This window comes from Meriones unguiculatus, chromosome 16 (genome assembly GCF_030254825.1).
Source record: "Meriones unguiculatus strain TT.TT164.6M chromosome 16, Bangor_MerUng_6.1, whole genome shotgun sequence".
Classification (NCBI taxonomy): domain Eukaryota; kingdom Metazoa; phylum Chordata; class Mammalia; order Rodentia; family Muridae; genus Meriones; species Meriones unguiculatus.
Window position 1 is genome coordinate 8,211,551 of NC_083363.1, and position 26,272 is coordinate 8,237,822.

The window sequence follows — 26,272 nt, forward strand, 5'->3', positions numbered from 1 at the left end:
AGCCAGATGAATGCTGGCTCTTGGCTTGCTTGCTTTTTATGACGTCCAGGACCGCCAACTATAGAACGGTGGTGCTAGGGCAGGTGTGGGTCTTCCGACCTCAATTAACCTGATCTAGAAAATCCCTCACAGACATTCCCAAGACTCATCTACACATCTGTCAAGTGACAGTCAGCATAAACCATCGCAGAGCCCCAGAGCCAGGGGCCCTGCCCAGTCCAGCTGCCCACATCTGCCTGGTAGCTGCTACAGCACTGGCCACCCCACTCCCACCCACCCATGCAGTCTCTCCTCCCAGGCCTCTCTCAACCACACTATGCTTCCTGTCTGGCCTCTTCCACTCCCAGCCATATAAGCTTGGGTCCACTTCACTTTCATTAGCCTTCCATCATATGTGGGGAGGAGCCTGGTTCTGGGCTCCAGACGCCCTCACCCACAGGTCCATAAAAACGGCCTAGCCTAGAAGGGACAGGGCCAATAGTTCTGTCTACAAGGGCACAATGGGCTTGGGGGAGAGTTTCCCGCCTGTCTATGAATGCACTGTGGACAACGGTGGCTGCAGGAGGGTGGGAGTAAATGGGACAGAGTCCCAGCAAGCATAGGGTATTGTAGCTGTGGGTATCCCCGGAGAATCAGAAGCCTTTCCAGCTTGGGCGGAGAGGGGTGGGAAAGCATCTTCCCTGAGCTCTAAGCCACCCTTCCTAACGCCACGAGCCTTCAATATAGTTCTTCACATCCTGGTGACCCCCAACCATGAACTTAGTTCATTGCTACTTCATAACCGTAATTTTGCTACCATTGTTAATCACAGTGCAAATATCTAGCATGGAGGATATCTGATATTCAGTCCCTGTGGTGGCTGAAACCCACGGGTTGTAAACCAGCGCTCTAAGCAATGCCTGTGTTTCTTTACTCCGAGTGTAAAGTGTAAACTCTTTTCTGACCAGTTCCTTCCCTTAAATGAACCAAGCAAAGTCTTGGCCAAAGAAGCATCTCTAGTCTGTCTGTCCAACAGTTGTGATCCACTCTTTTCATCATCTGGTTGCTGGGAACTGAACTCAGGACCTTTGGAAGAGCAGCCAGTGCTCTTAACCTCTGAACCATCTCTCTACACCCCTCCCTCTCTTTAGTAGACATTCTTTTCTTTTTTAAAAACTTTTTGTTTATTTTATGTATATGAGTCCTCTATCTGCATGCCAGAAGAGGGCACCAGGTCCCAGTGTAGATGGCTGTGAGCTACCATGTGGTTTCCGGGAATTGAACTCGGGACCTCTGGCAGACAGTAAGTGCTCTTAACTGCTGAGCCATCCCTCCAGCCCCCTATGATCCACTCTTTTCAAAGGTTATCTTTTAGTGTGAATGACTTAGGGATGGTTAAGTGGGAACTCCTGAGTCTACATGTAACGGTTAACTTTATCAACTGACAGGGTCTAGAAGTGCTTGGGGACTTTCAAGATTGGGTTGTACTAGATTTTGCGACTTTGTGGGCTTTTCTTTCTTCTACCCATCTCCTTTTCTTCCACCCTTTCAACATCCTAACACTAGATAAGAGAAAAAAGAAGATAGAGAGGAAAGGAAAGAAATCCCTGAATAAGTCAGGGGTGAGAAAGGGGGCAATGTTATCATTAGATTACTTCCTTGATTAGGAGCCTTGAGTTCCTTGGGAAAAGCTTGATCTCAGGATATCTAATTTCTTCTTGTTGTTTCTTTGTGGACAATCTGAAGCAGCCCCATATCCGAAACCTGGGATTAAAATAAAACCATATAATATTTTTTATAATATTTGTGTTTAAAAACAAAACAAGACAAAAACAAAGACTCCAAAATTGTCACTACATTAAGTTAGTTGAGATGCAAAGAAATAACCTAAATGTGGGAGCAGTTCCACAAGAGATCCATGGGCTGGGATTCTGGACTGTAGTAGCTCACACCTTAAATCCCAGCACTTGGGAGGCAGATACAGGTAAATCTCTGAGTTCAAGGCCAGCCTGGTTTACAGTATGGGTTCCAGGACAGCCAGGGCTAAACAGAGAGACCCTATATTGAAAAATAATAATTAAAAGGGGAGGGGGGAAGAGATCTGCTTCACATTCTAGCTGCTACCTGTTCTCCACCATGAACATGAACTGTAAACCAAAAAAAAGAAAAAAAAAGTCCTTTTCTTTAAAATCAAGCAGGCAGACAAACAAAAAAACCCTTTCTTCCTTCAGTTGCTTTTGTCAGTTATTTTGTCACGTCCATTAAAAAGTAGCTAATGCATCACCCAGGCTTATCCTGACCTACCCACTGATGATATAAGCGAGTGAAACCAGTGTGCTCACGGGAGGTATGGCTCCCATGGGGACACATCAGCATTCAAACTGAAAGATACGGTCCTGTGAGCAAGTTGGTTCAGGTCTGGGGAAGCCCCTGGAAGTGTAGCCTCGGAGGAGACATGCACGAGTAATCTCAGGAAACAGCGGTGACAGGCATGACCAGGTGTGCGCTTAGACAGACAGGATCTTAACCCATCAGGTTCACCATACACTACCCGAGCCTCCTGATTGGCTGTGGGCCCTGGGCAGTGACCAGCAAAGGCTCTAACCACTGTGGCCCTCACAATAGGCCTTTGCCGTGTGCTCACAGCTGACTGACAGCTGTCTGTCCTCCGATGTTCAGAACCTGGCCCTTCTTCCCAGGAGGCTCAGTCTGCTCCAGGCCTTCTAACTTACTGCATCTCTGCACCTCCACAGGTGCTCACTGAGCACTTTCTTCATGCCTCCTAGAGCCTCGGGCAGAAACGTGCTGGCCACGCAACTGCCCTGCTGTTTGAGCTGCAAGCCGGCAACCCTTGGGAGGTTGCCCCAGTGTCTGGCTGGCCGCCCGCTCACAGATGCACCCACAGTTGTTTTCTGTTTCCTCTGAGTGCTTGGTGGCACCTGTGCCGTGTGGATGCCTTTGCATCAAGGTGGGAGGAGGCCTCTGCAATGAGAGCCTGAGGCAGATTCAGTCATTGTCCTCAAGAACCTACCATCCAAGGTCCCCCATCTTCCTGCCCTTCTCCTAAAGCCCAGGCTTGCTCTAATGGGCAAAGGGCTAAACTTCAGAGCATAAAATGCCTTGTCCACCGGGCCAGCTGCCCCATCTCTACACTGACTATTTGTTTTTTCCAGACATGGCTGTGTAGCCTTGGTGGTCCTGGACTCACTCTGTAGACTAGGCTGGCCTCGAACTCACAGAGATCTGCCTGCCTCTGCCTTGTTGAGGATCACAGGCGTGTGCCACCGAGCCTGGCTTCTACCTGGACGATTGTCTTGACCCTAAGACCATGAAAAATTTGAGGCCCGGGTGACCTACTGGGCCTGAGTAGAATCTGTCTCCTCCGATATAGTAAAGCTGGAGCCACAGGGAAGTTTTCCCAGGGGCCTTCAGGCCTGAAGGAGTGCATGGGTTCCTATAAGAAGGGCAGTCACAGAGCCAGTGAAGGGAAGAGACACCTAGCAGGTTAGGAAGAGGGACCCTTTGAGAGCAAGGGAAGGAATGAGTGGTAGGTGCTGATCACCTATGCTACCATGACAGGCTGGCCTTCCCTACAGGGGATAAGCATTTAGGATGGGAGCTAACTGAGGACAGGATGTGAAGATGTGAGGTGACAGTAGCAGACAGAAAGTGTGGCTCCCCAAGGCAGGAATGTCTGATACAACAATAGTCACATGAAGAGAGCTCTCCTGTGGACACGCCCTACTGCAGAATATGTACTTGTACACTTTCAGGTGCCCACCTGCACAGATGCCCACCTGCAGGATGCCCACCTGCAGGATGCCCGCCTACACAGATACCTATCCACGCAGGCACACAGTCTCACACCTGAGGCACCTGCAGGTGGTTTCTGAGCCTTGCCAGAACATCAAGAATCAACAGATTTGAGAGCATTCCCTGGGCCCTGGCGAGCTGGAGGCTCTGGCTGCCCACATGTTCTCCAGGAAAACAAAAGACAAAAACAAACGGTGGTTGGCTCAGAGCCCACCACTACCCACCATGCTGTAGTTCAGTACAGCCTCAGGTGGGGCAGACCTTAGACTAGGAGTGATCTGAGACTCTGAACTTTCCATCAGCTTGGTGTGATGACTTCAGAGACGAACCCAGAACCCCCAGCACTTCCGGTACCTGGCCAATGCCCTTCCAGAACACAGCACCCATTCCAGAATGCTCAGCAATCTGGAGCCTGTGTTGGCAGCAAAGACACAGGGAACCATCAGTCACTAAAAAGGAATAAAGTGGGTACAAGCTCACCCACAGTCAAGAACCTCATGTCATTGTACCTGAGAAGCCAGCAAAATGACACCTGCTCCAGGGACACAAACAGGGAGAGAGCAAGGAGTCCTTGGTGGGCAAGGACTATCAAGTTGGAGGAGTAGGCACTTTAGGTGTTCCTCAGCAGAACAGCCCCATGCCAAGCCTGGGGTGTGGTTGATGGAGCAGATCCATCTGCATGGCTGAGGCTTCAGTCCCGGAAGTGCTGCCTCACCCGGCAGTCTCCCAGCCCCGTGTGAGAACTCGTGCTCCAGCCTCGCCATCAGGCCTGGCCAGCCGTCTGGGAGTCTGTCTCTTTTTGAGTCTCTTCTGAGATCTCTAACCAGGTACTTCTCCAAAGTGAAGGGTATGGTATGAATGTCAGACTCCTAGCACTTCTCATCCCAGGACAGAGTTGATGAATGAAGTTTCAGCCAACACCATCTCTCAGAAATCCCCGCAGAAAACAGCAATGCTCCAGGCTGGCCAGTCACTTTTTCTACCCTCTAGAGCTGCTGTTGCCCTGATGTTCCCTAGCTTACCTCCTATTTTCTGACTGACCTGACATCTGTATTTGTCCTACGTTTCCAATACACAGAACAACACTGAATGAAGAATGAATGAATGAATGAATGAATGAATGAATGGTTGGACATGCAAGAATGCTGAATGATGTGGACAGAAGCGTGCTGAGTGAGCAAATGAGCTGGTGTGATGAGCGATGAATGAACGGAATGTGAGTGAGTATTATATGAATGGATGACTTCTGGGTGAACTAATGACTGATTGATTAAAGAGTTAATGAGTGCTGGAGGAACAGATGACTGAATAGACAGAAGAGAAACATCCTGGATCTTGGGCTCACAAGAACAAACTTGGGGCCCTCAGGGGAGTGTCAACAGGAACTGTCAAAAACAAAAAGTGTGGGCTGGAAAGATGGCTCAGAGGTTAAGAACACTCTCTGTTCTTCCAAAGGTCCTGAGTTCAATTCCCAGCAACCACATGGTGGCTCACAACCATGTATAGTGAGATCTGGTGTGCAGGCAGAATGTTGTATAAATAATAAATAAAATCTTTAAAAAAAAAAGAATATTAAAAAAAAGTGCTGGATTTTTTTGTTTGTTAATTATTTTATTTTATTTTATTTTATGTCTATGTGTGGATGATCTGCATGTATGTGTGTGCACCACATGTATTCAGTGGCCATAGAGAAAAGGGTGTCGGATGCCCTGAAACTGGAGTTACAGACAGCTGTGAGCTGCCATGTGGGTGCTGGGAACTGAACTCAGGACAGGAACTGAACTCCAGAATGTCTGGAAGAACAGCCAGTGCTCCTAATTGCAGAGCCATCTCTCCAGCCCCACAGAAAAATTGGGGTTTTGGGGGGGGAGAGGTTGTTTTTTTTTTTTTAACCAAACTGATGAAAATTTTCTTTATCAAGTGAGGTGCTGTCATCCAGGCCACATAATTTGCATGTCCAGAGCCTAGGGCTGTTTCCTGAGAAAACAATAGCGTTTGAGGTTTTTCATCCAAGCAAGTGGCCACTTGCACAAGAACACAGGCATGCCTTTCAAAGCGGAGGGGGCTTTTGTACAGCACTGACTTAAAATCCATTCGTGCTCTTAACCTACAACCCCAAGTACAGGGTCATGACTTAGGAAGATGCCCTGGCCAATTGTACATGGGATTTAATAAATGAAGTTTCACAGGGAAGACAGTCAATGGGAAATGCCTAGAGGCATAGCTGGGGAAGTTCCCTAGCCCTGATGGACCTCAAAGATGAGGGAACACGGTGAGCTTGGGAGATCTGCTCCCCAAACCAAACTGAAGAGAACAGCCTGGTTTGCTGTGCCTGCCGACTGTTTCAATAGACTTTAGCACATTCCCGGAAGGCACATGGGAGCTGCCAGTCAGGCCAGAAGTCCTGCAGTCACTATTACCATGTCGTGCTAGGCTCAGAGGGGCTGAGGAGATGGGTCAGGCAGGTGCAGGGCCATGCTGAGCATCACTCAGGGTGACTCTAGTCTCACTTCTCCTCGGCCCTACTTAAGGACCGCTGCACTGGGGAGCAATGTGCAGTGGTTCTCAGCTGCATCGGGCCAAGGGCTAAGGTCAAGATTCTCCAAATTCAACCCTGCTGTCTTCCACCTGGGCAATCGTTTGTGACTAGAAGTTTGATCAGAACAACTCAACACCCCCCTGTAATATCAAGGTCTGGTGCTGTCACTGTCCGCAGGGTCCTGCAGGGTCCAGCATGGTGTGGATTCCTGGGAGGGCACCTGGCCTGGGCTGGATTTACTTACAAGGAGCTTCATTTTAATGCCTGATCCCTCTCAAGACATCTTCTAACTGCCTGGGGATGGAGCGGCTATGATCTCCTAGCCTTCTAATGCTAGGCATCCAGATAAGCCCATTCACACTGGCACACCTCAGGCAGAGTAAAGCTGGACTCTCTAGACAGTTGGCCTTTGGCCCCAAGCACCCGTGTTCTACAGGTTTCCTTGAAGACCCAGAAGAGCCTGGGTACTTTCATAATTTTGTCTCTCACTTTCAAGTTGGACATCTTGTCGCTTTTTTTGTCACCCGAGGGACTCAAGTCAAGGGATGCAGGAATGGCATATGACAAGAACCCATTCATCCATCTCCACATGCCGAACACTTTCAGAACACCTCCAAGGCTCATCTTTTGAGCCCCAGGACATGGAGTTGGTCTCCGCAGGTAACAGGTACCATTGTCCCCAGGACCCTCGGGGGGGGGGGATGTTCTCTGTACATCTTCCCCAGGGCCCAAGGTGAGGGCAGTCTCACCCCAGGCCAGGAAGCAGAGGAGGAGCTTTTGACATCCTCATCTAGGAGCGGTCCTGTGTCTATAAACTTTTCCTCATGGCTTCCCACAGAGAACGAACATTCTGGCCCAGCCCGGCCAGTGCTCTGACACAAACTGAGCATTTGATCACTTCCTAATCACCCTTCCAGGGATCCCCAGCTAGGCAAATGAGTACCACCTGCTCGTTCACACAAAGCCCATCTTCTGGTTTACCCAACCCCTTGCCATGTGCAGAAGAAACCTCAGACTTTTGCAGGAAATGAAACTCGGGAAATTGCCCCCACTACAGCAGCTCCGGTAGGCATGGAGACCTCGGCAGACAGATCTTGTCCGACGTGGATCCCGTGTTATTTAAAGTGCTACTTCCTCTTTCAGGCGGTACACTTAACATCTACTGCTCTCTCTCTCCGGAGCGACAGGTCCAGGCTCCGCCACTCACCCACCCATGCCTGTCCTCTGCCACCCGGTGAAGTCCTTGGTGAGGTGCCTCATGGAGACGGAGCGTGCTGGGTCAGGGTCCTTTTCCCGGTTCTTCAAAGAAGACGACTCCAGCCATCTCCTCCCGCAGTACAAAGGGGCTGCTCTCTGCCCTGTCCCCGAGGCATTACCCAGTGTTTTGCACACAGCCATTCTTCAGTGTGCCCTTCCGGTCTCATATCTACCTTGTCTTCGCTGGAGACCTTAGCGTGTCATGGGTGTTACAAGATACCTGTCCTATCCCAACAGGTGCTGCTTGGACCATCCCTGCCTGGGGGAGCCCGGGATGACTGCTTCCTCCTGACCAATGCAGAGCGTGGATGAAAGTGAAGCTTGCGAAACCAGCCTTTCCGGAACAGATTGCACTGAAGACTCAGAGGAAGTTGGTCTCCCTCTCCACCCCCCACCCCACCCCCCCCCCGCTTTCAAATTAATATCTGACAGAAGAAGCCGACCAGCTAACGAAACAAAAACAGAGCGTCCTGATCGGGCAGCCACTCAGGTCTAAACAGAAAGTGTGAGATGCTCAGCTCCTACAGCAACGCAGTCCCTCTGCCATTCAACCACTTGAAAAGTCCCTGCAGGTCTCCAGTGCTGGTTTTCAGGCCACAGCTCAGCAACACCGCGAAAACCATCTTCCAGGGCAGTAGCAGCCGACCTGAAGCCTTCTGAGCCACAGCCCAGGGCAGCAGGCTCACCACCCGTGGGGTCCAGCCTCATGGTGGTGGCTGTGGCCTGGGGTGTGGAGTGAGTTCACTGGTGTCACCTTGGCCCTGGAAGTTCATATCCAGGGGCACCATGAAGTCTGGGTCCGCATGAGATTGTCACAGAAGCCCCCCTCAACCCAGCTCCCCACAGGGTGTGAGGTGTCTCAAAGCGAGGCTGTTGTCTTCTGTCTTCCCTGGCTGCACTCACTACCCTAAGAAAGCCTGAGTACAGCCAGGTGGTGGTGGTGCATGCCTTTAATCCTGGCACTCCGGAGGCAGAGGCAGGCAGAGATCTCTGTGAGTACGAGGTGTTAGCCTACAAGAGCTTCAACTGGCCTGCCTTCAGGGTCCTAGCAATTGCTTACGTCGTCACCTCCCGCTGCCAGGTGCCCTAGGTGTGTGCCGGAAATGAGGACCCCAGCCATCCCCAGCTCTCACTCTCTTCCAGCTTCCCACTCTCTTTGTTCTAGGCGGCCCCTCTCTTGCTGCCCTCATGGTTATCTGCTCATGCCTGCTGCCTCTCCACCTTCCCCAGGCCCTGCTCGCCCTTTCCCCAATAAACTTCCTTACACCAGATCTGTTGTGTGGCACAATTCCTCAGGGTGTACACCTTGGCATGGGCCTGCCATCCACACCCTCCCACCCCACACCTCACTGCCTCATCATTACATATAAACAGGAGACCAGCCTGGTCTACAGAGTGAGTTCCAGGACAGCCAGGGCTACACAGAAATAAAACCTGTCTCAGAAAAAAAAAAAACAAAAAACAAAAAAACAAAAGCTCCCAGCACCCAGAGCCCTCCAACACCCAATGGCTATACTTCCCTAGCCTGGTTCTGATTCAGTTTCAAGACACCGAAGGGTCTGGTTAAACTCAAAGCCTCAAAAGTCAACAAGTACACCTTGCCATTAGGGAGTTGAAAGAGCGTTAGAAATACAGGTTGACAGGGAAAGCTAAAGCAGGCTCTCCAAGATGGCGGCTTCTTATTCCCAGAAGACATTGTGAGGAGAAACAGCTGGAAGGCATGGGGGTAGATTTCTAAACAGAACCAAGAGAAGCAGGGGGAGGACCCAGGTGTCCTATAAGAATACCAAGCCAGGGTCCATTTAACAGGTTCCCAGGCTCCTTCCGTGCCGAGGGGATAAAGCTGTTACTCTCCCATACTTCAGGGCTAGGTCTTTGGTCTTTCCTGGAGGACCAACTCCTTTTCCATCCCAGGGAACAAGCCTGGACCCCACTAGGCAGCCAGCAATACAAATCCTGTTGTATTTCTCAGGTCTCTCAGGTGGGATTTGAGAAGACTTCTACTCAAGTTTGTGTACCTGACTGAAAGTCACAGAGAAAGACTTGGAAGGGGCTGTGACCTTCCGGCACTCCAAGGTCCCATTTTTAGAGAAGGATACCCCCTCCTCCAGCCCCTGCCATAAAAACCCCAGCCAGCACACACCTCCACTGAGAGTGAAGAAGTGTAGGTGCTCAGGGCCTGATGGGTGCTTGGATCTCCTACAGCTGGATGGAGGTCTCTCTCATGAGTACCAGAGCAGAGGCTTATGCAGTCACTGCTGGGCCAAGGGACTTGGCAGACTGGACCGCAGGGAACCAGTCATCTCCTGGGTAGGTGGAGTGGGAGAGGGCAGGTTTCCCACTGGGTGAGGTCCACGAGGAAGTCAATCTAGCTCTCCTTTACCCCTCCCCGACTCTCGGACCCTTATGCTCTGATCAGCTAACTGTGGGCACCTGGGGGTGGAGTAGGGCCCTCGTTAGCTGTCTCCCATTTCTTCAGCCATTCTGTTCTAGCACAGGGCGAAACCTGTGGCCCGTCATGAGAGGATGCGTCATCCCAAGCCTGAAATTCACTGCGAGGCCACTCGAAGGGAAATGTCTGTTTCCATGTAGGAAATCTTCCTTGGGTACTGGTACAACCCCAACCCCCAGCGGCTTTGGCTGTTTATCTGGAACCTGTATGGCTGCTGGAGGCTTGTCCTTGCTCGAGAGGAGAGGTAGGAATGTTCTACCTCAAAGTGGCCTCCCCATGAGTGAATTCTGAGGGAGGGGCCGGGGTAGCAGGGACGGGGCTACCCAGGATGCTTTGCTATCTCTCCTGTCTTCCAAAAGGGCCGTCATATGCAGAGACGGCAGACGCCGGCGGGATTAAAAAGCGGCCTCAAGTAGGAAATGCCAACGGGATAGGCTGTCCCCTCCAGCTGTGACATCCTGGCGTGGGCTGAGAGCTAGATGGACCGGCTTCTTGCTGAGTGAAGCTTGAGGGGTGGATGCAGCTTATCCTGGGTTTCCTAAGCTCCTCACAATGTCTCCAAAGTGTTGCCAATAAAGGGAACACCTTCAGGGAAGCCTTTAGAGGCAAAAGAAGGGCACATTAGGTACAGCAGAAGCCACTCCAGAGTCAGAACAAGAAGGGGCTGGGACTCTGAAATCAGACCACCATGTTTGGGGCATCTGGGGATGAGTCCTCTCTAGATTCTAAGCTTCCCATGGCTAACAGGGAGTAAAGTTTCATCACTGCCCTATTCTCAGCGCTACTTTACGACCTCTGATACCACCCCCTTGGCCTGCCCCTGGCTTGACCATTTTGGCCAGGAACCCTGGGGAGGTCAGAGGACATTGTTATCCTAGTAACTACGAGATTCCTTGTGGATGTCCACCATTTGTGCCATGGACCCTTCTAGCCTGGTGATCTCTGTAGAAAACGTGAGGCAGACTCTGGCTCTTAACAGGCCAAAACCAGTTATTGGAACAGCAGGGGCCACAGCCTTTCCACTGGTTGAGTGCATTTAGCAGTCTGCAGGGCAGCTAAGTCCCAGCAGACCCAGGGCTGAGTCACAGGTTTGAGGCTTGTATACCCAGGAGCTGTCTCCCCAAAAGGACCCCAGCCTGTTCATCTGAGAACCACATCGGGATGGCATGCTGCAGAGACACACCTGTGAGGGAGAGCCACGCTCCTTACCCATCAGCTGTGCATGATAATGGGCTGATAATTCTTAAGTTCTAATTGTTTCTCCGGGATTTCTGCAAATGACTAATGCTAGGAGAATTTCTGAACTGATCGGTGGCTGGGGTCCCAGAATGAGGCAGAAGCCAAATTCTAGACTTCTTAGAAGCTATTCATGGTGAACTCGGCTCCATGGTCTCCCCAGTGGAGCCTCAGGTGTCTGTGCAATGGGCTAACGGGCTGGAACACACCTCCCTTTCTGCATCCGGCTTTATCTCCAATTCTGTGAACCTGGCTGGGTTAGTGGTCACTGGAAATGTCTTAACCCGGGGTTTGGGGACCCTGTGTGGCTGGAGCAGAGCAGAGCCATCACATAGCTTGTGCTCAGGAGACCCAGGGAGTGGGTCTGGCACCCACTGAGCTCCTGTGGTCCACAGAGATACAGACTTTGGCTTTTATGGCAAATGAAGTGTTCTGAGGAGTAGCAGCATCAAATATCTTGGATACAAATGGTCCCTGTATGTGACTTGGGTCCGTGTGTCTGTAGGGAGGGACAAAGGGCAACATTGCCCAACAAAAGACTAAACAAACACCAAGCAGGGCAAAAAATAATAATAATAATAATAATCCCCACTTCTGGGTGTGGTGGGGTAAGTCTTTAATCCCTTTAAGTACTTGGGAGGCAGAGACAGGCAGATCTCTTTGCAGATCTCTGGTCTACAAAGCAAGCCCAGGACAGCCAAGACTACACCGAGAAACCCTGTCTTTAAAAATAACCAAACAAAACCCCACTACTCAGTCCAGCCTCCACCAGCCTGCCCCAGACGGATGAGGGAATGTGGCTAGAGAAAGGCCGACCCTGACCCAAGACGTCTCTCCCTTTCCTCCTCCATTTCATGGTAGATGGGACAGACTGGTTCCAAGATCCCTCCAAAGTCAACATTCAGTAGCTTTCTTAAACACTGGACAGAATTAGACTATTAGACATTTTTTAAAAAAACAAAACACACCACCTGATTTCTTTTGTCAGGAAGTTTGGCTCCAGTATCCCCTGGGATATTTTCCTTGGAGGAGATGGTGGGAGAATTTTGATCCATCTTCATTCCACGGATCCTTCTGGTTAGAGCAGCCTAGAGAAACCTAGAGGGTTGAGTTGTTCAGGCTGTCTGCCTCCATTTGCAGGCATATACAAACCTGATTGTGGCTACAGGCTTTCAAGCTGTTGATCATCCCAAGCTAGGGAGGGTCTCAGGAGAGACACTGGTAAAGGCGGCTATTTCTGTTTGAGCCTCCTTGATCATGGGTGTTTGCTGCCACGCAACCATGAAATTAAGAAGAAAAAATTCTAAAGAAAAACTTGCCAATGAATTCCCAGTGCATGCTCCAATAGATAGTGGTTCTCAACCTCCCAATGGCTGTGACCCTTTAATACAGTTCCTCAAGCTGTGATGACCTCCAACCATAAAATTATTTCCTTTGCTACTTTGTAAGTGTAATTTTGCTACTGTTATGAGTTTCAAGTATCTGATATGCAGGATATCTGACATTAGACTCCTTCAACACCCAAAGGGGTTGTGACCCACAAGTTGAGAAGATAAGGCTCATCTGGACAGATCTATACTGTTTACTAAGAGGATGGGTGCTTTGGGTCCAGCCAGCATTTGATGGACTCAACAGCAAATCTCCTGTCCAGGGTAAAGCACTGGGTTCAGGTGTACAGATGAATAGCTTCTGTGAAAGCTGCCATGTGCTATTTAAGCTCACTGACTAGACGGGACTTGGCCATCCCACTTCAAACCCAAGCATGTTTGTTACCAGATGCTCTCCAAAGTCCCTTTTCTGAGTCAGGCTGGATTCTGCAACATGGAGAAAGGAGAACAAGGAAATGGCCAAAGAGTAAATGCACTGTGGTTGTTACTCTGGGCATAAAGAAAAGCAGGTAATGGTGTGGTGATAGGGGCGGTTAATACCACCACCAGAGTTTTCTACATCCATTCAAAACCAAAAGCATAATTATGATAGTGTACTCCGTTCTGTGTTTTCTGTAAGGTTTATCTGGGAACTTACTGACCCCCATCACTGAACAGTATATATATAGTATTTATTTATTTATTTAGTATTTATTTGGATTCAATATCTTTGATTAAGGTGGCATCACACAGCACTCTCTTCTAGGCCAACAACTGCTATGACATCAGCTACACCAACTTGTGAAAGAGAGTCACAGCTAGGCTGGTTGACTGTTTATGCCTCCCATGGGGTCTGGATGTTTTTCAAGAATAAAAAAGCAAACCAAAACACCTCAGCAAGTTACCAAGTTACAAAGGTATGATCCAGTTGTTTTTTTTTTGTTGTTGTTTTGTTTTGTTTTGTTTTTGTTTTTGTTTTGTTTTTTTTGTTTGTTTGTTTTAACCTCACTCTGTAGACCAGGTTGGTCTCAAACTCACAGAGATCTGCCTACTTCCACAGTTCAGGGATCAAAGGCAAGTGCCTCCACTGCATAGCTATTCTTTAAGAAGCCATTTGTGCCAGGAGGCAGTGGTATACACCTTTGATCCCAACACTCTGGAGATAGAGGCAAGCAGACCTCCGAGTTCAAGGCCAGCCTGGTCTATAGATTGAGTTCCAAGACATCGAGACAGCCAGGGTTACACAAAGAAACACCAAAAGGCAGAGCATTGTGTTGCATGCCTTTATACCAGAGAGGCAGAAGCAGGTGGATCACTGTGAATTTGAGGACAGTTTGGTCTATAAATAGAGTTCAGGACAGCCAAGGCTACACAAAGAAAGCCTGCCTTGAAGCCCCACCATCACCACCAAAGAAGTCTGAGCACAGTGATTCTAGCCACTCCTTGCCAATCTGGAGTGACATGCTTTTTTTTTTCCTCCGGAGGCAGGGTTTCTCTGTATAGCCTTGGCTGTCCTGGAATTTGCTATGTAGACCAGGTTGGCCTTGAATTCACAGAGATCCACCTGCCTCTGCCTCCCGAGTGTGCTGGGATCACAGGCGTGTGCCACCACCAGGCAGCTTTGGGTCACATAGTTCGGGATGAGACTGTGGGGAGAACCTAAGCTCTCAACAGGCCAAGTGGAAGACCTCGAGATGCCCTTCATCATCTGGACTTCAGTCCCCTGGACTGGCCCCAGGAGCCTGCCTCATAAGAGTCCCCTCTCTCTTGGACAGACAACCCATTAGCTTCTGCTCCTTCTTGGCACTAAGCAGCTATAGCAGGGCTCCATTCCCACACAGTCCGTGTCTTTCTCTGAGAGTGGGGGGCTGGAGTTGAGTTAAAGGGACATAGGTAGACAGGGAAAGCAAAAGCAGGCTACCACTCTGGACAGTGGTGGTACTCTGCCTTTAATCCCAGCACTTGGGAGACAGAGGCAGAAGATCTCTATCAGTTCGAGGCCAGCCTGGTCTACAGAGCGAGTTCCAGGACAGCCAGGGCTATGCAGAGAAAAACCCTGCCTCAAAAACAAAAACAAAGTGGGCTCCCTGAGGTGGTGGCTTCTTGTTCTGAGAAGACATTAAGAGAAGAAACAGCAGGAAGGCACAGGGGTAGGTATCCAAACAGAACCAATAGGGAAAAGGGAGGACCTAGGGGCCCTATAAAATACCCACACCCCAGACAGAGTCTGGTTAGCTGACTCCCAGCCTTCGAGCTCCTCCTAGCCCAAAGCGATAAAGCTGTTACTTTGTTACTTGCTGCTCACCATCTTTCCCAGACGTTTAGTTGAGTCCTTTGTTGGTTTCAGCTGGTTACAAAGTGATCTTTTTCAAGTACTCCTCCCACCAAATTCTAGTGTGGGGTGGAGGATTGTCTTGGCATTGTCTGTGTCTAAAGTCTTAGTTGGCATTTTTTTTTCCTGTGGGCCCTGGGAGATCATCAGAACACATCCCTCCTCCCCCCTCCACACGCATCTTCTGGGTCACATCTTGATGTCAACAAAGAGCTCCTACAAGTCTGCACTCTACCAAAAGGGCTGTCTTTTCTCCCTATGGCTTCCCCCAACACTCTGGTGGCCATGTCCATCATTTGTTGGGGCTATGGGGGCCATGTATATCGGTGTCCACCTATAGATAGAGCTGCTAAATGCACCTGAAGAAGTCTGACCCAAGACCATATTTCCATCCTAGTGCTGAGGACTAAGGCGCCGTCACAGTGCAGATGAAGCTCAGAGATGTAGTACAGGGCTGCTGAACAACAGAGCTCATGAGCTTTTGCTATGTGCAGCACTGGGAAAGGGGAGGAGTGATACTCAGGATAGAGCCATAGGGTCTGTTTGCATAAGTGACTTTCAGACCCCATTGCAAAAAGTGGAATTTTCTTACGTCCTTACCCCAGCCAGCAGCTTCCCAACTCAACAGTTAACCTGGGAGCAGTTGCGGGGAAGGGGAGGGGAGGATGTCCTAGTTCTTGGAGAAACCATTTCCCATAGCCTGCTTCCTACCCACAGCAGCTTGCTTGGATGAAAGAGGCCCTCCAAACTATTCACACCCTCAGAGGATGGGTGGAGCCCTTGGAAAGAGCTCCAAGGTCAGGGGTCTGGAAAAGGAGATCAGAGGAGGTGGGGATTGTTTAGCTCCTGCTTGTCAAGGGGAGGTGGGGACAAGCAGTATGTGGTGGCCACATGTGACTAAAGGCCTGCTGGAAAGGGGAGGGAGAAGGGGAAGGGAGATGGCGAAATCAGGAGCCCAGTTCTTCTGGGCTTGGGGTATGCTGTTTGAAGCCAACAGTCTACCAGTTCCCAGGAGCTCCGTGGGAATGTCTGAAGGGTGTGTTGGGGATTTTGGGGAGGGGACTATCTAGAAAGTGGTCAGCATGAAGCCCTCATCTCTAATTGCTGGAATAGGAGAGCCTCCCTACCAATGATCAGCCATGGGGTGGGAGCTTTGGGGTGGGCAGGGAGGCTTTTAGCCAGAGACTCCACAAGCCTACACTGCCTTGGACTCTTGGCATCTTCCAAGCTGTGGGTGGGACAAAGGACTTTGAAGGATGAAATCATTCCCAGATTGTCACAGCAGCTGCCTCATCAGATGCATGGGCTTGTCCTCTGCTTAAAAGGTTGGCCTGGAGATACAGCAGCCAAGCTGGTGCCGGACCCTGGCAGGGATGGGTACTCTGTAAGTGCCAGCTGAAACCTCCTCAGACCCCCCATAGAGTTCCCACAAGTCCACACTTCCTTGTGTGGCTGCAGTGGGGAGAAGCCACCTTCTCTTGAGGGTGGCCAGTCCAGAACCACAGCTGTCATCCCCAGGCCAGGGTCTCTATGAGGAATGTCTGAGCTAACCAGAGCAGGAGACAGACTCCATCTCCAGGTGTCTCACTTCCCAAAGAGGAAACTGAGGCACAGAACACAAGGAGATGAGTTCAAGCTGGGAGCTACCTGCCCTGTCCATCTACCAGGTGACTGCTGAGGTCAGGGCGTTTTTTCCCCTCTTGGGACACTTTTTGGGCTCTATGGGATGCTAAGAGATACCTCTGGCTTTTGAATCAGGGCTGTAACAAGCCCCAAGGGTGACTTTCCCTGTGGACAGCTGAACTGATGGGGCCAGACTGGCCACATTGACACAAGCCAGAAAGCACATCTTGTATTTATTCCCTTGTCAGGTTTCTGGACATCACTATGAGAACACTGAAACCCAGCCCATCCACAACCCAGAGAAAGAGTGACAGCAAGGTTCTGGGGCTGAAGGAGGCCGAGGTTACAGGGCAGGGCTCATGAATGCTGATGTGCTGGGGTGGGGTGTGCTCCCAGGATTCCAGGAGACCTGCTGGGATCAGCAGATGATGACTGTAGAGCCCATGGTCTATGCAGAGCCCACAGAGGCACAGTTGGGGGGAGTTCCCAATGTCTTCATAAACGATGGGAAGGCTTGCAGGGTCAGACCTCTTTCTGACCAGAAAACTGAAAATAGACTGGATCCTCCTGCTGAGTTCCCGGGATGCTTGGGACATTGCTGTGTCCTGGAACCATGGGCCTTGCCCAGGGAGGCACTAATTCCCCAATATATGTCCTGGGGTTACTGTACCCCAGTAGTCCTTGTGCGTCTTCGCTGTAGCTGCCAACTCAAGCCCCCATAATGACAATTGCTATTTTACAGATGTGTAATGCTTTGGAGGAAGAAGTGAAGTGGGTCTTTACATAAGTCCGTGTGAAGAACTGGTGGGCAGAAAAAAAAAATGGACAGGTCCTTATAATACTGGTCCGCTTGAGCCTGAGGCCAGGGTTCTCGCTCCTCATTGGGGCCTGAGATTTCACACACCCGTCAGCACTGAGCAGTGGCCATATAAGCAAGCAGGCTCTGGCTGTCCAACACTTCCAGGCCTCTGGGTTGGAAAGAGCTTGCCCACAACGAGGGTCAGATGCTGTGTCCCACTGTGGAGTCCTTGCCCCTAACTGCATTTCTCCTACGTTACCAAGCAGCCAAATTTGCAGAACCATCTAGAAACAAAACCTCCGAGCCCAGCCACTATCAGCCAACAGTAGTAGGTTTGCTGTAGACAAAACCCCATATTCCTGTAGGAGGCCCAAACAGATTAAGACCCAAACAAGCAAGGTTAGGTTTTCTCCATCACTGAAGATCCTGCAGGGAAACGGCATCCTGTGGGTTTTGCAGATGCTTTCAGAGTAGCTCAAAGGCCCTTTTACAAAGATTCACGTGCTCTGACGCTCCCGCTGGGCAAGGACCTCCTCCCAAGCTGCTCCCCTCGGTGCTGACGGCTCGGTGGGGGGTTCTCGCTGGGGCACCATATTCTGAGGTTGCTGCTGCTCACTGGAAAGGTCTCCCGCACGTTTCTGGGATGAACCCTCTGTGCCTCTGGAGGCCGAGGAGCCCTCTCCTCCATCACAGCACACAGCTCATAGTCCCCCTCTGCCACCGGGCCTGTGGGAGTCCATTCTGAAGCTGCCTGACATCCACCAGCTGGCATCTCACAGAGACCCTGTCCACATCCTGGGCAGAGGCCTGTCAGGCATGGTCTTGGAGGGAAAGGAGAGAGAGAGAGGAGGTGAAGGCAGGCCCTGCTTCCTCACCCTTGCCAGGCAAGCACTCACTGCTGAGCCATCTGCAGTGTTTTAATTCTGCGGACAATGAAATGATTCTTCCTGGGACTCAGACTGGTGAGGGAGAAGTGGGTTAAAAACTAGAAGCAGCAGGCTATAGGAGCCACGTGACTGGGTTAGGACCAGGTGGACTAAGTTTGTGTCAAAGCGGCCTGACACTAGCTTGTCCAGCCTGGAGTGGGGAGGCGGCATCAGCCATGAAAGCCTGTTCACCTCCGTAAGCAAACAGGTCCTGCAGCACATACCATCTCTAAGATAGAAAAGCCAGGTTCGGGGAGGTATAGTCACTTTGATTTGGCCAAAGTCCTTAAAGCCAGGGATATATCTCTTGGTGGTCAACCAATACCTCATGTAGCTGTTTTTACAAAACTGGGCTATGACCTCACACCTCAGGGGACTATGGAGTCTACCTGCCACTCTTCCCCAGACTACAGGATGCACAGAGACCATGGGTCCCACCGAGCAGAGGCAGGAGGGGCCCAGGGACCTATGTCAGACTCTGCTGTGGAAGGTCCAGAAGTTTCCATCACAGGACAGGGTTTCTGCAATCATCAGGTACTGAAAACTACCAACCAAAGGTGTGAAAAGTCACAGCGGCTCAGCCAACCCACTTTTCACCCAGGGCACACTTACCTTGGAGTTCCTGCTCTACGTGCCTGGGACCTGTGGGTCAAAGCAGAGAGAGAGGTTCAGGCTTTGTTGGAAGGTGGGCTCACAGTAGCATCACCCTTTCTGCCTACATCTTCCCGCTTCGGCTCCCATGGGGGATCTCCAGAAAACCCTGATTTTAAGGGAAGATGGATTTCAAGGAGCAAACGTGCAGGGAGATAGATGGCTCAGTGGTTAAGAGCACTTGCTGCTCTGGCAGAGGACCTGGGTTCAGTTCCTGGCACCCACATGGTGGCACACAACCAGGTATAACTCTAGTTCCGGGGGGTCCAATGCTCTTTTCTGCCCTCTGTGGGCTTCTACACAGGTGGTACATATACATATACTCACACATACAAGTAAAAATATTTTTTTATGAAAGAAAAAAAATGCCGTGTGTCACCAGATCAGCAAGGGGAACAATTCAGGCACCAGTGGTGGTGGCCACAAACTGGACCCACAAGGGTGGCTCATGGGAAAGGGAAGAAGGGTCTGTCAGGGGCCGGGCCAGGCTGTGAGCTAACACAGAGCTCCATTTAGGTTCATCCACTTCCTGAGTCCTGCGGCATTTCTGGGCTTCCTGGCCGCAGACCCTGCAGTGCTGGCCCATGCACAGGACATGTGACTTCGCCAGGTTCTGGGCCTGCCCTTAGAATGGCATCAGTTGGCTCCCACAGAACTAAACAAATCTGTTAGGGGAGAAGTGTGAGCCTGAGCCCTTAAAGGCCGAGTGCTCTCCAGCCCAGCTACCCCACCTAGATTTCAGCAGCCCGGAATGTGAGCTTCTCCACCAGCTCGGCTCTACCAAAAACACAGGGTCTTTTTCTTTTTGTGGTGGTAGTTCTATTTTGTTTTGTTTTTCCAGACAGGGTTTATCCAGACTGGCCTCAAACTCGGAGATCAGCCTCCCAGTGCCGGGATCAGAGGTGTGTGCCACCACTGCCTTACAAATTGGATGTTGAATGGAATTCTCTCAAAGGGTGTAGTAAGCTGTAAAAAGCAAAGCATTCACGCTCCTAGAGTACACGGTCAATGAGTCTCACGCAAACCTGCATAGCTTCTTCGGGGACACCGGCTTCTGCAAGCCCAGGAGGATACGGCACCTGCTACCACCAGTAGCACAGCAAGGAGGATTAAAAGGACGTTAGCATTCTGCTTGTCGGTTTCCTGTGGGTTCTTTGTGATCTTGTCGTTGTTTCCAGTGGACTTATCTGTAGGAAAGAGAAAGGTGATTGCTTAGCACACATTAGGCACTGTGCTCAACCCCAGCACCACATAAACTGGCCGTGCTCAAACACCTGCCATCCCGGCACACCAGAGGTGGAGGCAGAGAGGAACAGGAGTTCAAGGAGGTCACCTTGGCTACAAGGTGAATCTGAGAGCAACCTAGGCTACCCGAGACCCTGTCTAAAGAAAGGAAGTGGGGCCCAGGCGGTGCTGACATGTGGCTTTAATTCCAGCATTGGGAGGCAGAGGCCAGCCTGGTTTACAGAGTGAGTTCCAGGACAGCCAGGGCTACACAGAGAAACCCTTTCTCAATGCCCCACCCCCTTCCATAAAAAAGAAAAAGGAAATGGGAAAATGCCCAAGACTTAAAGGACCTTGCTGGGGGTGGGGGAGGGGCCTTTTACATGGAAAGAAAGGGACAGCAGGTTTTGAAAAGCTTCCTTACCATCACTGCACAAGTTTTAAAATCTCAGGCTGGCATAGGGTGCTCTCTCTGTGAAGATCCCCTGTCCTACTATAAGACTTAGAACCACGGCCCCAGGGCTTTATAAGGGAGAGCTATGTAAAACATACATGATGTTTTTTGATGTTTTCACAACGCCCAGGTGCCCACTGTGGGGCAACTCACGGGCACAAAGTATGCCAGTACAGTGCCATCACCAACTCCAAGGAAGACAACTACTCCCTGCCCCACCGCACCCCAGCTCCCGGCCTCTTCTCACCTGAATTCTCCCCGTGTGGTTCACCTAGTTGGGAGACTTCCTATTAATAGAATCACTCTTTTGCTACCTGTTGATTGGCTTGGTCCGTTACCCGGACTGGGGCAGCTACGGGGAGGGTCATGTCTTTGTGGTCCATAGAGGACCCAGCCAGCAGCCAAGTCCAGCCGAGTTCCCTGACTGGGGTGCAGGGCCCACATGTTCAAAGACAGAGAATGTGGGGGAGTGTCCTGATAGGGCACTCCATCCTGACCAAGTCCTGTGGCTGCTGAGGTGTACGGGGCCCTGCAGAGCCTCAGTCCTCACTGCTTCAAGAGTCCAAGAAACAGCCGCTGTGGGTGACAGGCATGCTAATCGTTTGCCTGGGCAGTGAGGATTGCTGTGACAGGCCAGAGCAGGAGTCTATACCGCTGGGCCTCTCCTATCCCACAACCTGGATGACCCCCCCCCACCCCTGAGTCCCTCAGCCCCGGCCTCACCTGCTTGGCTGACGCTGGTGAGGTTCTGATGGAGAACCACATTCTCTACCCAGCAGCTGACATCCACACTTGGCGTCCAAGGGATCCTTAAGACGCTGACCACGTTGTACAGGCCCCGCTCGTTCAAGTAGGCAGTGTCATTCTGCAGGGTCTCATCGATCAGGCTCTCGTCGGTCTTGTTGATCCAGTACAGGTTGGGTTTGGGGTAGCCATTGGTGGACTCGCAGGTGAAGGTGAGCTCCTGCCCTGGGGCGGAGGGTCCGTCTCTGCTGATGATGGGTGTGCTGAAGTTCGCTGAAGGGAGAGGGGGCAGTGGTGAGGGAGGGAGGCTCAGGCCTGTGGGGAAGGCTGACCAGAGCAAAGCTGGAGAGACTCACGCTGCTCCACAGATACGGACGGCTAAATCTCCACTGCCAACCTGACTGGACTGAAACCCACCTGTTCTTAGATGGGCCTCTAAGCCTGTCTATGCTGGGGTCCAGAGGATTAACTGACTTGACTCCCATCATGCACTGGGAGAAGGGATGAGAAAAAAGGGAGCGGGGAGGGGGCTGGAGGGATGGTTCAGAGCACTGGCTGCTCTTCCAGAGGACTTGGGTTTGATTCCCAGCACCCACCCAGAAGCTCACAACCAACTATCTGTAACTCTAGTCCCATGAGACTTGATCCCCTCTGTGGCCACCAGGCATGCATGTAGTATGCTATAGAGACGGACATGCGGACCAAACACCCATACACAGAACAGTTTTAAAAGAAGAGGAAGAAGAGCTGAGAGCCAGCCTGCCCCGGTCTCTGCATCCTGGTGTGCTGTGCGCTGAACAGCCCCTGCCACACACTCGCTCCTGCCATCGCTTATGCTGCCCTGTCATGCCTGTGCCCCTCCAGGGCTGTCCGAAACCTAAAACTGTGGGGCATCTCTATTCCCTTGTTGTGTAGATCAGGGATCTTGGTCCTAGCACTGTAAGAGTAATTAATGCAGCTGACGACAAAGACAGCTAGATGGGGCAATTCTCTGAAACCCGGGGCCATGGATTCGGCTCAGGTCAGAACTACCCGGATACACAGGAGCCTGTCGCCAAGCTAAGGCCGGACGGGGCTGTCCTCGGGACTTTCCCAGAGCATCACGCAGTTAGGTAAAGCCAGTTCTCCGCTGTGAGAGTCTCACCTGCCACGTGCAGCCTGACCACCACTTTCAAGTCCCCTCTGAACTCCGTGGACTCCCTAAACACCAGGCACGTGAACTCCTGGGTGTCCTGGGGGGTGACGTTCTGCAGGTTCAGAGAGAAGTCACCCTGCTCCATGCGGTCCTGTGACAGATGGGCCCTGTTCTTGTACAGGTCATCCACATGCACTACGGTGGGGCCTTTAGGCAGGTGGTAGGCCACCACCCTGCTTTGGTTATCGATTTGCCAATAGACAAACAGATCGGTCAGGTCGAAATGGCTTCCGGCGGGGTGAACACAGCTGAGCTCCACATCGCTGCCCACCATCGCATGAAGTTCCTCAACCTTCTCCTCTGCGGGAGATTCAAGAGTGGCAGGATTTATTTACTTGGGATATAAACACCAATCCTAACCCCATCCCCCACCCCCAGGCAGGAGAGAAATTTATTACTAAGGTTCATTGGGGGGCATGGGTGAGGGTCTGGCATCAACTCAGATGTGAGGTGCAAGCTTCCACCTATGTGCCAGCGCCCCACCCCCCACCCCAGCTCTCCTCAAAGGAGGCTTTTAGGGCTCACCACGCAGAGACCAGGAGGGACATTCCACTGACCCCAAGCAAGAAATACAACGAGGGGCAGAGAGTTTGGAAAACCACTCTCCTAATTATGACCTCCGACCCTGTATAACAAGCCTGGGTGTGGGGACCCAGCTCTCTCCAATGGGGAGGCTGAAGGGGCAGTGGTTAGGACGAGGGCTTCGGCATGAGGCACCCCAACTTACCAGCGTAGACGCTGATAAACAGCAGCAAGAGCAGACCGGGACTGGAAAAGAAGCCATCAGAAAGACAAATGAGACGGGGCTTCTTCCCAAACCGGTCCGGACACAAAACATCGACACCTGTGAGAACTGTGAACTCCCTGGCGGGAGGACCCTCAGCTGGGTTCTCCACGGAGACCTCAGGGACTCCAACCAGCCACTGCAAATCCCCAGGAACTGACAGCCACCTCCCCAAAACTCTAAAAGACGATTGATTTGTGTGCCCAGAAAGGGCAATGAGGGCCCCTGCTGAGATCTGCAGGAGTCCCCTCCCTGCGACCTAACTTTCCTGAAGAGAAACGCTGCATCTGAAGTTTTAAGGATGGCGACACGTGATGGCCCAAGGGAGGCAGGTGAGGGACACGACCGTCTGAAACCAAACGTGGTGGGAGCCCATAGTCCAGACCCTTGGAGACTCGGATGCTTCTCCCAGCCTCCCAAGAAAGTGTGTGCGTCTCAATCCAGCGGTCTTGTTGATGGGGCGAGGCTGAGGGGGGAGTGGGGGGAGGGGGGCACCTACTCTAAAAGCGGCTGTGGACACTTTAGCCAGCTCTTGCCCAGTCCTGAAACACACACACTCCCACTGTGAGGGAAGCCAAGTACGCGGAGGAGGTGACCCGTTCCCAAGCTGGCCTTTGAGGTAACACACACATCCTTCCTTCTTGGAAATCGGCAGGGAGCAGGGCGGTGGCGGGGCAGCCTGCGCCCGGGGCCGCCGCGAGCCTTCACCTCCTGCCTCCGCTCTGGCGCTTCCTCCTCCCACCAGCCGCCCACGCGCCCCGTCTGGTCCACGGGTGCCCCAGGTTGGCCCTGCGCCGCCCCCTGCCGTCCGCGCAGGCAGGTCCAGGTGTGGCCACTGGCCGCCGGGGACCGGGCAGGTCTGCGACAGTACCGGGCCGCTGCGCCGCCGCTGGGCGCCCTCGAGCCCACTCCGGGTGGATCCCGGCTCCAGCCCACGCCTCCCCAACCCCACCCCACTCACGGGACGCGACCGCGAACCAACTCACTTTAGCCTCATGGTTGTGCGGGCGCAGACTCCGGGCTGCTGGAGCGCGGGGCGGGTGCCGTAGCTGCCGGGGTCCCGGGACCCCTCCGGGAGCCACGGAGAAGCGGGGCCGTGAGGACCTGGGGCGCGGAGAGCCGGGGCCGCCGACGCTTCGGCCGCGGGAGACCGGCTGCAACTGCGCCCGCTCGCGCTGCGCGCCCGGGCGATTGGTTGCGGCCCGATCTCCCCGCCCTCGGCCCGTCCCTCCCGCCTCATCCTGGGGTCCCGCCCCCACCCAGGAGGCGGGGAGCTCCGCCCAGGCTCTCCGACTCCCGAGGGCTGCCCAGTCCCATCCCGGGCAGGGACGGGGACTTGGGGCTGACTAGCGGAGAACCTAAAGGCTAGGAAATGAAAAGTAGAAGGCAGGCAGGTGTGAGGGGAGAGGGGGCCGGCAGGAGGGAGAAAAGGGAGGGAAAGCGGGGGGCCCCACTCTGGTCCAGCTCTCCTATCACCCAATCTTCGAAAGCTTGGCGAGGGAAAAAGTTGAGAAGCCCGGGATGGGATTTCCGTGTTCTCCTCCAAGACCAGCCGGACTTGGCAATCTTGTTTCCAACCTTGTGCCCCCTGGCACTCGATCTAGGAGAGGCCTGAGGGTTCACAGGTGAGGCCTGAGTCTCAGGACTCCCTCCTCACTCCGTTCTAGGCTTTCGCCCTCTACCCCACCTGCTGGGGAGTTGAGAACGTGGAGCCCAGGAGGAGGCGGAGGCAGGTGGATCTCTGAGTTTGAGGCCACCCTCATCTGCAGAGTGAGTTCCAGGATGGGCAGGGCTACGCAGAGAAACCGTGACTCAAAACCCTTCCCAGAAAGAAAGAGAGAGAGAGAAAGGAAGGAAGGAAAAAAAGAAAACCACTGCCTCTTGGCAGTCAACATCCAGGAGCAGACAGGCCAGTGCAAGCACATGAGAACAGAAGAGGCGAAACGGAGCTTGTGAGCAGAGCTGCTGAGGGAAGCGGCCTGGGAGGGAGGTTTGGAGGCCTCCTGCAGGCTGGGGGCTGCCTTCTTTCCGGGCTAGGAGAAACACAAGTATCGGCGGCCTCGCTTGCTCCCATCTCCTCACTACGTTGGCAGCGGCTGAGGACTCAGCAGAAGACTGAGTTGGGGAGTCACCTCGGCATCACTGGGCAGATGGCGTGGATAGGGTACTAGGCCCTGTGTTCCAAGTCCTCGGGCCAGAGGTTCCCCAGCTCCGCTCCACTCCAGCGGTCCAACTCTGTCACTCATCTCGAGGCTCTCCCTGATTGGATAGGCCCGACTTGGCATCAATCTCTGGGCCTATCACTGACGTCCAGGGGTCTGAACAGCGACCCCCCACTGGCTGAGGCTTACACCTTGCCTCCACCTGCCTGACCGACCCTCACCCCTCTACCCATCAGTTCTTGCAGGCGGGCAGTAGGGAGGAATGGTTGAAGGGGCTTTTATGGCACAGCTGGGCCATACTATGGGCTGGCAAAGTGGCAGGGACTGGAGCTCTGCAAAACTCGGTGCTCCTACCCCCCAATCTGGAATCCTGGAAAGCCAAATGCTGCCCTCCAAGCAGAGGGATCTCAGCACAGCAAACACTGGGCAGACAATAGGCAAAGCTGTGGGCAGCTGCCAGGGAGGAGATCCTAGGAGAAGGGGACATCGGGACGGTGGCAGACGCATGGCTGGGTTCAAATCCCACCTTTGCTTCCTGGAAGCCGTGCACCACCAAGTAAGTTACTTAGCAGTGGTGAAACAGTGATGGTATGGGCCTTTAAAACAGTAGTTTGCGACCTGTGGGTCGCGACCCTGTGAACCTTTCATAGGAGTCTCCTAAGACCATTGGAAAACATAGACATTTACATTATAGTTGTGAGGTAGCAACGAAAATGATTTTATGGCTGGGGGTCA

General features: G+C 52.3%; 1 protein-coding gene and 1 long non-coding RNA gene across 3 annotated transcripts; one reads left to right on the forward strand and one right to left on the reverse strand.

Moving 5' to 3' along the window:
* Positions 1-367: 367 nt before the first annotated feature.
* Positions 368-24,573, reverse strand: Icoslg (inducible T cell costimulator ligand). Of its 2 annotated transcripts, XM_060369242.1 has the most exons (8): positions 24,362-24,573; positions 23,319-23,359; positions 22,541-22,891; positions 21,376-21,669; positions 20,000-20,161; positions 18,936-18,965; positions 12,248-12,364; positions 368-1,743 (listed from the first exon to the last, which is right to left on the reverse strand). In XM_060369242.1, the coding sequence occupies exons 1-7, from the start codon at positions 24,370-24,372 to the stop codon at positions 12,261-12,263; spliced, it is 993 nt and encodes a 330-aa protein (XP_060225225.1). In that variant the 5' UTR covers positions 24,373-24,573; the 3' UTR covers positions 368-1,743; positions 12,248-12,260. The 2 variants fall into 2 exon arrangements, with proteins under 2 accessions (XP_060225225.1, XP_021505333.1); XM_021649658.2 differs by lacking the exons at positions 368-1,743; positions 12,248-12,364 and adding an exon at positions 16,815-18,218 and having other exon boundaries at positions 24,362-24,569.
* On the forward strand, positions 7,499-8,859 carry LOC132648216 (uncharacterized). The gene is made up of 2 exons (XR_009586587.1): positions 7,499-7,577; positions 7,826-8,859. It is a non-coding gene; the product is annotated as an uncharacterized LOC132648216 (long non-coding RNA).
* Positions 24,574-26,272: the final 1,699 nt, after the last annotated feature.